The following is a 12,349-nucleotide window of genomic DNA, read 5'->3' as shown; positions in this document are numbered from 1 at the left end:
CTCTGGTTCAAACATGTTAAGCCCATGGGCACCTTGCAGTGTGCTGGTTAGAGTTGAAGCTCTGTTACTGTGAGGGCCCCTTTTGAGCATTGACCAGTGGTGTCATAGGTGTAAAAAGCATTAAATAAAGCAGGATCTGCAATGAGCAGCAAGCCATCTCTCTGCCTTCTAAAGAAATGGATTTATACACTCTGCAAAGACAAGTTTACTAAATATATTCCTATTGTTTATATAATTTTGCATTGTGAGTTTTGGGTTTTTTTTATTTAAAGCTTGGCCATTTCTAAGGTTTTTAATGCACTTGAAGTAGGGCTTTTAAACTGAAAACTGTGTGTGCAGGGAATTATCTCCTCTCTTTCCCACCCCACCTTTCTGTCCCCAAACCATCTGTTTCTCCAGTGTATTGAAGCTGTACTGGAAAGTCATTTTAATGTATAGTGTTCATACATTGTTCCATATCTTGATTAATAAATTGAATGCTTTCTGTATTAGAGGCAAAATTGTCTTGAAATACAGCATTATGTTATCTCCCAGATATCTTGAAGTCAGCCAGTTTATGTAGAACAGTCTTGTTGAGGCAGGCTAAGGTACATGTGAGATGTTTGCATATTTGGGTATGAATATTGCTATACATGGTTTATTGTTTTAAATATGCTTGTTTTAAAGCTGGATGAAGAATTTTGATCAATCTTCATTGGTAGCATTATTCACTTTTGGAGGAGGAAGAGGTGTCAATGAAACATTTTTTATGAATGTCCATACTTCTCAAGGTTAGCCATGATACTTTCATAGGTATGTACTACTTGCATTTTCATGGAGCTACATGTTCAGTGTGTCCATGTTTATCCTTTTACAGCTGTATCAGGCTGTAGAGAAGTCATGAGTGGAAATTGTTGACCATCTGAAGTCTCCTGCAGGACTATTGAATTCTAGTTGCTGTTAGTGAATTTAGAATAACACTTAAGCACAGCCTTGCGGATCTCCTAGGGTATGGACAGAGTTTTACTTTCAGTTCCTGCATTTTTGTTGTGCTTCCTTGGGTAAATAGTACTTACAGCAGTCTGAAGAATTGGTAAATTAATATGCCAAACACAGAGTGCTATCTTAGGGTTCAGTTTTGAAATACCCTTACTTTGACTAATTGTGGGCTGCCAGTAGAAGGTTGCCATGTACTGAAATTTGCTTAGGCACAGTATTTTCAAGGAAAGGAACAATGGTTGATGTGTGAGAGGAAATTGAAGTTTTCTGTGGGATTATTCCACTGCTGACAGTTGACAGCATTCCGGCAAGTTGACAGTTAATGGGAAAAATGTATTATTAGTTTCCTCATTAATAATAGAAATCTGCATCCTGCCTCTTTTTCCATATGTGCTTCTGCAAAATTGCTAGAAAATGGAACAAAATGTCAAATTTCAGGCAGGCGACTTTATCTGAAATAGCTTAATCATGTTTTAATGAAAGACATTGAAGGTATACATCATTTAAGAATCTTAAAAGTCTGACAATTTCTGAATTTAGACTTGCTTTAATATTTAAAGACTAAGATTTTTGGTGTTGTGGATCTTTGAAGCTAGTCTTCATAAGACTAGTCATCAGTAAATTAATAGCTAGGAAAAAATTAGGTCTTTGGCTTTTTTCTCTGAGCTGTGTTTACAGAGCTGGCAATACCAGGCATTTCTGAGGATGCTTTCATATGAGATGAAGATACAGGGAGCACGAGGGGTTCTGAGCTGAGTGGGAGCAAAGCACTGAGTGGAAGTACACTTGGTTATAAAATGAGAGACTTACACTCTCATGGTTGCTGAACAAAACTGTGTGGAAGTTATGAGACATTGAGGTGAGGGGCGCAGAGGTGATGTGTGTCAGGGCTCAGTCAGTCTGAGGAAGCTGTAGTGGCCAGGTGGAATACCAGAGGGTTGGAGGCAAGGGGCATGTGTACATATTTTTTAAGACCTCTCTTTGTACTGATCTGAGTGTGTTATGTCCAAGTGGCTTATTTACATCCCACAATGGCTCCCCACAGAACATGTGCAAGAAATGGCTTTTCTGGGAACGTACTCCATTTCTTCTGAAGCTGAGTAAGTCCGTTTTATGGCAGGAGAGCATGCATTTAAAATGAAGAGAGAGACTCTATCTCCTGCTATCACAGTATAGACTGACAATTTTTGATGAACAGCACAAGGGGCTGCAGAAAAAGGAACGATAATTTAGATGCAAGTGGAGATACTCCTTCTTCCTCACTTTGTGATACCTCTCCTTCCTCATTTATTTACTATCCTCTTGTGATTGTGTTTGACTGATACCATTTTTCTATCCAAACTATTGGTCTGGGGTGCTTTGAATTCTTTCTCTGCTTTAGCCATTATTACAAACCTACTTTTTAATCATGTGAAGCTTATAGGAACAAACTTCATGGATAATGGGGAAGGAACCAACTACTGTGATTCTGGTTGCACATGCTTTAGCATATATTTAACTTGATGAAGAATTTTCAAACTTGAAGTGGTGCTCCAGAGTTGCTGCACACAAATGTATATTGAACTACAAAAACTTTTCAGTTTTATCACGTATTTGTTTTTCTGCTGTGTCTTGTTTGTTTTTACTGGTGCATTATACCCTGACTTGAAGTTTCTCAGGAGTTCTTTGAACACTTTTTTTTTTTTGAGAGAGAGAGCAGTCCCTTCCCTGAAACAGTGCAGAAATTGTTTGGTTTTGCTGTATGTAATAGAAGGGCTATTTGTTTTTGCTTGCTTCCTCATCTAAATGTTTCCTGCAAAAGCAATCTTTGCACTGCAAAAGTCATCTCCCCAGTCTTGCTCTTTACTCATTTTCTAGAACTTTGAAATATTGCAAAATAGAGGTCTGAGAAACCTTAAATCCACAGTCTTGCAAGGGTAGTGATGGGTCATGGTAGTGAGGGGGAGTCAGGTGTCTGAGGAAGAGTCCAGGTAGATCAGGTCTCTTACCACAGCTATTTTAGGAACATGTCTTATAAGGAAGAGTTACTCAACAAGTTTTGTGACTAAAGGGGGAAGCACTCTGAAATTTTCTAGTAGTTTATTTTGTATAGAGTTTAATAGATCCATCAGCAACTAAAAACCCGAGTTTTTCAACTGGCAGTAGAAAGATACAGTGCACTGTAGGATCTTCAGTATTCAGGTGCAACATATGGCATGTTTTTTAACAACATTTTAAAGAATCCAGTATCAGGGAAAGCCTTTTAAACCATAATCTGATAGCGCTTTTGTAGTATGTTATGTTTTTTCCGTTTTATTTCTTTGTTCTTTACTAATTGAAGTTTATGTTTGGTTTTGAGTTTGTTAGTTTTTTTGATTTGAAGTTCTAAGAAGCCTGACTAAAGTGAAAGATGTAACTTAGATACCAAATCTTGTCACAAGCTTAATTTTTTTTTTACTATCACCGTAGCTACTGTAATAGTCCAGAGTGTGGGCCTTTCAATTATGAAGCTTAGACTTAATTTAAGCTTTTTTTTTCATATTTCTTTGCAGCAGAGAGATGAATTGGTTATAGGCAGTACCTAGGTGACTGCCAAGCTTATATATTCATAATGGAGTTAAAGCTTTATTACCGAAAGATTACACAGAAATTTTTTACCGTGGTAAAAATAAACAAGGATTTCTTTTATATGCTGCTGTGTAGTAAAATACTATTATGAATTATAAAATAGTTAGTAAATGCAAGTTTCTCAGTCCATATTGGCAAGCACGTTTTACAGTTTTGCATGTGTAGTAGCTGACAAAACTTTAAGGCAATAAAATTTGCTTGGTTATAATACTGTGTCTGGGATGTAGGTAAAAGCTGTTAATATAAAGAAATTGTTTTCTAAGAGAATACTGTCTCTCAAGATCCTTTTCTTAAACTACACTTGCTTTGTTTCACTCTTTGATCGTATGAAGTTTGCCAAATTGAAAGAAAATTCAATTGAACATTTGGCTTTGGCTATTCAAAATATTGACCTTTAAATAGAATGGTGTCAACATTCATCTGGAAACCTTGGAGGAAAAGGAACAGTCCTTCCTGCATTTGTTTGAGAGGAATTATCCAAAGTGAAGTATGAAACTTTCATTATCTTGATGCTGATACCAAACAGCAGACCTCTATTTACTGAGCTGTTCCAGCTAATCCTACATTGTTCAACGTCACTAGATCTTAATACATTTTTAGTGGATAAACTCAAGATCCTGTTTTGGTTTCTTTTCCCTCAGCTGATGATGAACAAATGGAAGATTACATGAATTATTGTCTTCATTCTTTGTTTTCTGATTTTCAAAAATTTGTTTGGGTGATTTCATACCATCTGCAATAAATTTTCTTTTTCCTAATTCAGGATGGTTTTTTTTGTCATTTTATGTCTGTTGGGCATTTTTATTCCAAAACTGTATGCAAATACATCTATGAACAGAGTGTTGAGAAAGTGGCAGAATCCAAAGCTCTAGTGATAAAAGGTATAGGGAAGAAAGAGCTGGGGATGGTGTCACATATTGCTCAGAAATTAGGCTTTTTGGGTCCCTCCGGTAAGCCTACCTCTTTTTAATATGAGGGGACTTTGGTGAAATATATATCCTTTTCTCTTGCTCTTGTTCTCTCTTTCTGTGATTATTACTTTTATTCATAGGAGGTCATATGTGAGATCTCTGACGAGCCAGTTTTCCTTCTCTGGCCTGGACTGACTGTATGTGTTTCCACATCAGTGGTAGTTGTGACCACGAGTATTTTGATGATTGTAATATCTGGAGGATTTGTTCATGATATGTCACTCTTTTATTTATGGACTCATGCAACAATTCAGGTTGGATGGGACCTCTGGAGTGTGTCTGGCTCCTTGCAGCTCCCTTGCTGTACGTGAATGTGTGAAGGGATGGTAGGACTCTCGGAGCTCTCTGGATGATGTGTAGCTTCTTGCCTTTTGGTATTCTGTCATTCCCACCTAAGATTTTTGCTACCATCCATTCACTTTTGGCTTTCTGTTATTTTTGCCCTTCTAGAATCTTATCTTAGGAACACTCCTAAAAATAAAACATTTCAAACACATGCTATCTCATTCCTGCAGACATGAAACATAACTTACATTTTAGTGTGGGACTTACTTGGGAAGTATCTTTTGTGTCTTATAAGGAATTTTGCCTTTTGTCAGATTACATACAGTTGTAAAATCTTAGTTTTTCCAATTTTGTCTCTTCATAGGCCAGAAGCGAAATTTGGATGAAGTGAACTAACTAAGTCGCCGTCATGAGTAGGAGCAAGCGTGACAACAATTTCTACAGCGTTGAAATTGGAGACTCTACTTTCACTGTATTGAAACGATACCAGAATTTGAAACCAATAGGATCAGGAGCACAAGGGATAGTATGGTAAGGTTTCTTTAAAATTTAAGTGTACCTTCAGTTTTCCTTAACAGAATTTTTTGGGTTCTTCAGGTGTTGTGTGTCACTGAGCAAGAATGTGGAGAACTACCTTCTGCAGGCAAAACAGTGATGGTAGCTGTTGGTCATTTGTCCTTAGCAAGGGCTGTTGCTGTTGCTTTTTGACACGTGTCCTTTCCAGCTTCTGAGTCAATGCCCTTTTGTGCAAATTCAGCCAGATATGCTGAGTCCTGTAAATTAATGGGGGGAAAAAAAACCTGGATGAAGAAATGAATCCTAATCCACACTGCTTGCAGTGAAACAAAAGGGAGAAATACTCTTTATAGTATTTGCTGCTCGTAGATGCTTGTACTTCTTGAAATGGTTTCTTAGGAGTCCGGTTCACTTAGTTATGTAATCAGTATAGTTCCTAATACCTGGTTAGTGAGCATTTGTGATGCTGACTCTCATCATAATATGTAAGTACCAGATGCAGTTTAGGAAAATTATGACTTGACAGTATAATTCTTTGAATAAGAACTCTGATTTGTGGACTGAAAAGTGTCCAGTTGATTTAAGTTGGTGACAACAAACTGCTTTTAGGCACTGTTTTCCTGTGCAGTGGCATTGCCCCAAAGAGAAATGTTGATTTGAGCTTCTTGCAAGTTTTTTGAATGTTGAGGAGAAGGATGTAGATAGCACAGGAACTTGCAGATTTTTGAATTTATTGTAACTCTTTAAGATGCTAACCAGGTATGTAAAAATACAGAAGAAATATCAAGAAAAAGAAAGGAAAGGAAAAGCATAGTCTCAAAAACTTTTCCCTGTAGCCTCTTTACTACCTTGATCTTGACTTGTTCAGTGTTTCGAGATTGTGTGGTATGAGTGGGGTTTTAATTCATGTTTGTGTCTTAGCAGGGTTAATAATAAAAGAGTGTGCTTAGTGCAAATGAAAACTTGAAGGCCAGTACTCTAGAAAGATTTGGTTTTGAACTGGTAACTTCTGGCATTAGGATTATTTAGTCTCTAAGTAGCAGCATCAGAAAAACTGATCTGAATTTTGTCTGCATGTGTGTTAATATACTGGGGATGTAGACAGTCATTTGACAAGTTTGTTTAGTTGCTATAGAAATGCCAGCAAAAGCTTTAGATGTTATAACTGTCCTTCTGATTGCCAGTCATATGTTACTACCTGTTTTCCAAATTTATCTTCCTAAAGCTAAGATCCAAAAACTGACCATGTACTAGTGACATTCTGTACTTGCTGGTAGTGATAATGGAAGCCTTTTTAGTGAAACCTCTCTGCTTGCCCTGAGGAGGACTGGAGTGCTCATGTAGTTAAATCTTGTCCATGTCTGAAGGAGATATGGTGCAATTCTTGTGATTTGGGTTGGGTTTTTTTTTAGTTGGTCTGTATTTGTTGAGGGTTTTTTTTTAAAAATTAATAGATCCAATTTGATTTGGAAGAATATTAAATAGTTGGCCTAATATTGAAACAGGCTCTAAGGCTGCTGTTATATACTGGGGATGCAGAAATTTAAGTACTGGTATGGGAGTCCCAGGTTGGCAGTCTTTCCTGGCTACCTCTTGAATGCTCTTTCATAAGATAATCCTTGTCTTGGGGACAGGTGGAGGAATTCCAGATACAGTAGAAAATGTAAATCAAAGAAAGTTACTGGTATGTGTTGTTCCCATTTTCTTTTCCTTTGATAGTGACTAGAGGTTTTGATGCTAAAAGAATAAAAATCATTAAAGCCTACAAACTGTATAGACAATCTGCTTTTTAAAGTAGTGAGTTTGGGATTTAATAGATGCTACTGTTTGCTGCAGATGTTCTTCATTAGGTTTGAGTACCTTTCCTGATAAGAGACAAGAAAACAATATTTTCCCTGCTGAGACTATTTTAGTAACTGATAAATATTTCCTGAGTCTGCATGGTAGTCAGCTTTTGTATTAGCTCTGGCAGGAAAAGCAAGCTGAACCTTCCTGTCATGGAAATGTGATATGTAAGGGAGTTGTCCCCAGTAACAGCCTTCATCGGTTAAACAGCTTGTGTCACTGAATCATATGACAATCTTGACATTAGTCTGCAATCAAAATGTTATTCTTTCTTTTTACCAAGTTAAAGCCAATGACATCTAGATGTTAAAGCTTTCTTAAGACTTTTTTGTTTTGACATTGATGCTCTCATTGTCATCGGGATATTAAGCAACTACATAAGTGAAAGCATGGGACCTTTATATAACCTACTTTTCCACTCTCTTCCCTTCTTTTCAGTGTGAAGATTTTGTGTAAAATGGATGTGCTTTTCATGTTTGAAGTATTTTGGATCTTGTTTAGGCAGTCTGTTCCTGGGTGCCAGTGAGTGGCAAGTGGAAGCACAAATCCTGCAGTATTTTGTAGAGGTTGTCATGTGTTAATACTCTGAAGCTGGGAAATGTTTTTAAGTTTTGAAGCACTCAGCATACGAGAGCACTTTGCTTTATTGCACTCCCTAAAGCTGAGTAACACTGGAAATTTGGGGTTTCTGCAGACGTGATACAAAGTATCTGAAAAAGGTTGCAACTGCCACAGCTTAAAGGACCTTGGCACTAGAGATGTAATAATGTTATTTTTAATTACAGTGCAGCTTATGATGCCATCCTTGAAAGGAATGTTGCAATCAAGAAGTTAAGCCGACCGTTTCAGAACCAAACCCATGCTAAGAGAGCCTACAGAGAGCTTGTTCTTATGAAGTGCGTTAATCACAAAAATGTGAGTGCAGTGTCCTTGTCCTGCTCCAGATGTTAAAGATTTAACTAGAAGGTTATTCTTTGTAAAAGGAAGTGACTTCAGGGGAGATTTTCATTGCATGGTTGTATCTCCATGATAAGTACAGAAGGATATATCAGAAGAGCTATTATTTACTGCTTTTAATACCTGCCCCCACTTCAAAATCTGGAAGAGAGTCAGTGTTACATTGCTGTGTTTTACATGCAACTGTCAAATAAGAGGAGGATGATTGGTAAGTGCATCCTTGTCTCTGTTGCTGCTGCTAGACACATAGGAGGAAAAAGGCTGTAATAGCTTTTTCTTTTTTTTTTTCCCTGATGCATGAATGAGTTTGGAATCTTGTGTTGTGACAACAGTAACTGTGTTATGCTTATGAAGCTGTGCAGTAGACCAGATCACAGAAATGGGAAGAGAATAAGTGATAAATTTATCGGAGTTGAACTACAAAAGGCTGGTATTGGCCATTTTCTTCCTTCAGAGACAGCTGTGTTCAGTCTTCCTCACTTTCCCTCTTAATCCCCCATCAGGAAGATGGCTGCTAGGGAGGTAGGGAGTCATAGAAAACTTACTCTGTCTTCTAGCTTCTTGGGAAAATCTTATAACTTTTCTCAGATGGGGTTGGCTTATATGGATTCTCTGAAGGAAGTTTCACCTAGTAGCATAATTTGTATGATGATAAACTATTATAAGCCTTCCTGACTCTTGATGAGTAGTATCTTGGCTTGTTTCTGCACATCCCATCCATTCTTAGTACTGGGAAGTGTCCTAAATCAGCTCTAAGAATCTGTTTGTCCATTTGGGTTAAGTTTGTCAGTGGCAAAGTGGTATCTCTTAGGGAGCCTTTGTCAGGTTTTAATTTTATTATTCCTCATATGCAATAGAAATCTTACCAGGTCTCTTCAAACTGAAAGTAGGAGGAAGGGAAGACTGATTAACCTTCTTAGGTTTTAAGCTTTGAATGTCATCCTGTTAACACACACAGTGTGTCTTTAGATTATATACTCCTTCTAAAATCATTAGTATCTGCTACAACATGTTAGGCCTGGTTGAGCCCCTGAGCATCTTGAGCTTCAGTGCATACCAGGAGGTTCATATCAGAGTAATAGTTACCAGTTTTAAAAAGTTGACTCTGCAACTTTGCTATTTCTGTGGTGCAATTACACTTCCTCTCCCCCTTCTGACAGATAATCGGCCTACTGAATGTGTTCACACCACAAAAATCCCTGGAAGAATTTCAAGATGTGTAAGTCTGATTTGAACTAAATCTGAGAATTTATTTTCAAAATATTCATGCCAAAGGATGAGCAAGAGAAAAAATACAATAAAATAGCCGTATTATCTGATTATTTTTTTTCTTCATAAGCTACATTGTGATGGAGCTCATGGATGCAAATCTCTGCCAAGTGATTCAGATGGAGCTAGACCATGAACGAATGTCCTATCTTCTTTATCAAATGCTGTGTGGTATCAAACATCTTCATTCAGCTGGAATTATTCATAGGGTAAGTGAACTAAACTGTGTATAATTTGCATTGCACCTGGTTTTGCTTTGAGTATTTAAAAGATAAAAAAAATCAGAAATAGGATCACAAAAGGTGATTCATAGCCTGTCCCATAGGCAGAGAGAGAAAGCTGAAAGGAAATCATCACACTTAGCATTTTGCCGGGTGATTCTGGAATGAACCTTTTGAGTGTTTGAATGGTTTGATGATAATCTGCACAGAGCAAATAAAAGATTTTTGCAGTGAGTTACATTACCTCCTCTGTATAATGTTCTATTTTAGTAGTCATGGCAGGAAAGAATATCTGAAAGCATCTCTGCCTTTATTGTTTTGGTAACCAAACCTGAAATCTCATCTTTAGAAGGAACTGCCAATTTTATTTCCCGTCTTGAACTAGCAGAGTAATGAATAAGTACCTGAAATCATGATACAAACAGATGATAAAGACCTGTAAGTGGAGCTTGCATTACACCTGTCTGTCACAAAGCATTCACTCAGACTGCCCACAGGCAAAACTGACTGCTGCTTTTTAAATGGCATCTATGTTACAATCCAGTCAAGAAATTTTGAATTTAAGGTTGCCTGCTCAAGTTAAACATCTTATATATAATTGTATGTAGTGTAAAAATTGCTTGAGATTGTCTAGTTACAACTTTTTTAAATAGTTCGAAATTGTTAGTTTGGGAAATGGTAAGCTTGTATTTCTACAGTACTACATTTTTATTGTTACTTTTTTAGAGGGTTTGAGAAGTTTTCCATTCTGAAGGGAAGATTTCATTAAACTTAGTCGTGTGGGTTAGTTCCAGTCACTACCATATCGTCTTCCTCATGGATGATATACACAGCAATTTTGTGATTGCCACAGGCAACACCACAGGAATTGCTGGTAGGATGCTTGTCCAGGTCAGTGGTTCACCACACAGTGAGTGAGAGGTTGAATGGCCTGCAGGCTGGATCTGGCAGTCTGACGCTCCTGTTCAGTTTGCTGCTTTTCCCCCAAGGGAACAGGGACAATAATTTGAATAGAAAATACAGTTTGAGTGGCCAAACACTGCTTCCTTTTGCTCAGCTAGTTCTAGTACTCATCAGCTGCCTCATTCCAGTGAGGAGCTCAGGGAGCAGAGGTGAAGCTTCTTGCATGCGATTTCCCTGAACTGCTGTGTTGAAAGAGATGGGTGAGGAAGAGTAGGGAAAAGCAGCACCTGCAACCAGACATTGTAGCTGGTGCTGCTTGGTCTGCATGTGGGCATTGAGACGAATCAGTGGGCTTCTTGCATTATTATGGGAATGCTAGGGAAAACAAGGTTGCTTCACTTACCAGTGTTGGGGTATTATGTTGCATATGACTGAGATTATGCAGCCCTTTGTGTCCTGTGGGTTTGAAATAACTGTTTTGTACGCAGCTTTACATTTCCTGGTCTCCTCAATACTTAGGTATGCAAGTTAATTGTTGTGGGTTTTCCTAGGTCTTTTCTAGATCTGGAAAAATGGCGTATTGTATGGACGTCCCAGAGTAGGTAATGTATGAATATCTCTCTGTGGATCTTAGTGCAGACATGAGGGACCTTCTGAAACAGTGCTTGCTTTCAGGATGGTTTTTACTTCTGCAAAGTGAACATTGATCCCATAGAAGTCACAGACCTTTGTACATTTATAGAAAAGGAGTCACTACTCAAGTAGTTGTTGGGCAGGAGTAAAGATTGCTTTGAGGATAGAATTCCTGCCTCTGTAAACACAGGTTAAGTCTTTGAAATGCTTCATATCGCTCCGGGATAATTGATGCCAAAGAGACTACAGGTACAGTTGCTATGTAAATAGTACCATATGTATGCATGAATGCTTTTGAAGGACATGTGCAGATACATTTCACTTGCATGTCTTCCTGGTAGATTTTCAGCTGACAGCTTCTTCTCAGACTTCGTTAAAAGATTAAGTATGTTCAGGCAGAACATTACCCACTGTGTGCCTTGTGCCTTTACACTTCAAGGTGTAAAGTATCAAAATTCTGTTTCTCTGTGGAACAAGTTAAACAAAACCTCGGAAGTCAAGGAGGGCATGCTTGAAAAGACATATGTTCCGTGGACCATGTGGCTGCAGCAGTAACTCTATATCCCTCTTTTAGGCTCTCAGCACCACTGTCCTTAAAGTTCAAAGCTAATTACTTGGTTGAAACTCCTTAAACATAGCCTGCACTACTGTGGCTGCCTGTGGAGCATTCTGGCTACAAATCTAGTGTACTACTTTAGCGTTCTCTAAAGCTTTAAGCTTTTGTGGTGTTGGTAGTTTCACGTTTTTTGACTGGGTACTTAAGCTTCTGACACAGCTGTGGGACTCTCAGCATCTCAGTAACTTTTTCAAACCTTGCTGCATGACTGAAATCACAGCAATCTGTGTATGTGTCTTATAGCACTGGATAGTACTTACCATAGAAATAGGTGTTTTTTTCCTAGTGAACTAGAGGCACGGAATGAAGCAGAGATCAAACACAAAGCGAGTTTCAGTCAGTTTCCCCTGGAAAAGTTGTAGGGGGTATATTTAGGTGCCACATCAATGGGTAAAACTTTAATCTCTGTAAAGATTCGACTGTAACTTTACACTGACTTTAACAGACGTTGGCAAATGAACATTACTTTGTGCCAAACATTTTGCAGAGATGCAGTTTCCAGCCAGTGTTGAAGTACACGTTCACTTCTGTTTCATAATCTCAGGGGG

At 38.1% G+C, this 12,349-nt stretch overlaps 1 protein-coding gene across 6 annotated transcripts in view; it reads left to right on the top strand.

Moving 5' to 3' along the window:
- The window catches only part of MAPK8 (mitogen-activated protein kinase 8), a 137,352-nt gene that overhangs the window by 107,304 nt on the left and 17,699 nt on the right, over window positions 1-12,349 (top strand). For all 6 annotated transcript variants that reach the window (XM_032695368.1, XM_032695371.1, XM_032695365.1 and 3 more), the window contains exons 2-5: window positions 5,206-5,372; window positions 7,988-8,117; window positions 9,320-9,378; window positions 9,499-9,637. In XM_032695368.1, the coding sequence (XP_032551259.1) occupies window positions 5,251-5,372; window positions 7,988-8,117; window positions 9,320-9,378; window positions 9,499-9,637 (450 nt within the window). In that variant the 5' untranslated portion in view covers window positions 5,206-5,250. The remainder of the gene's footprint in view (window positions 1-5,205; window positions 5,373-7,987; window positions 8,118-9,319; window positions 9,379-9,498; window positions 9,638-12,349) is intronic.

This window comes from Chiroxiphia lanceolata, chromosome 8, assembly GCF_009829145.1.
Source record: "Chiroxiphia lanceolata isolate bChiLan1 chromosome 8, bChiLan1.pri, whole genome shotgun sequence".
Lineage (NCBI taxonomy): Eukaryota > Metazoa > Chordata > Aves > Passeriformes > Pipridae > Chiroxiphia > Chiroxiphia lanceolata.
The sequence above is the reverse complement of the archived record's forward strand: the minus strand, read 5'-3'. Positions and strand labels throughout refer to the sequence as shown.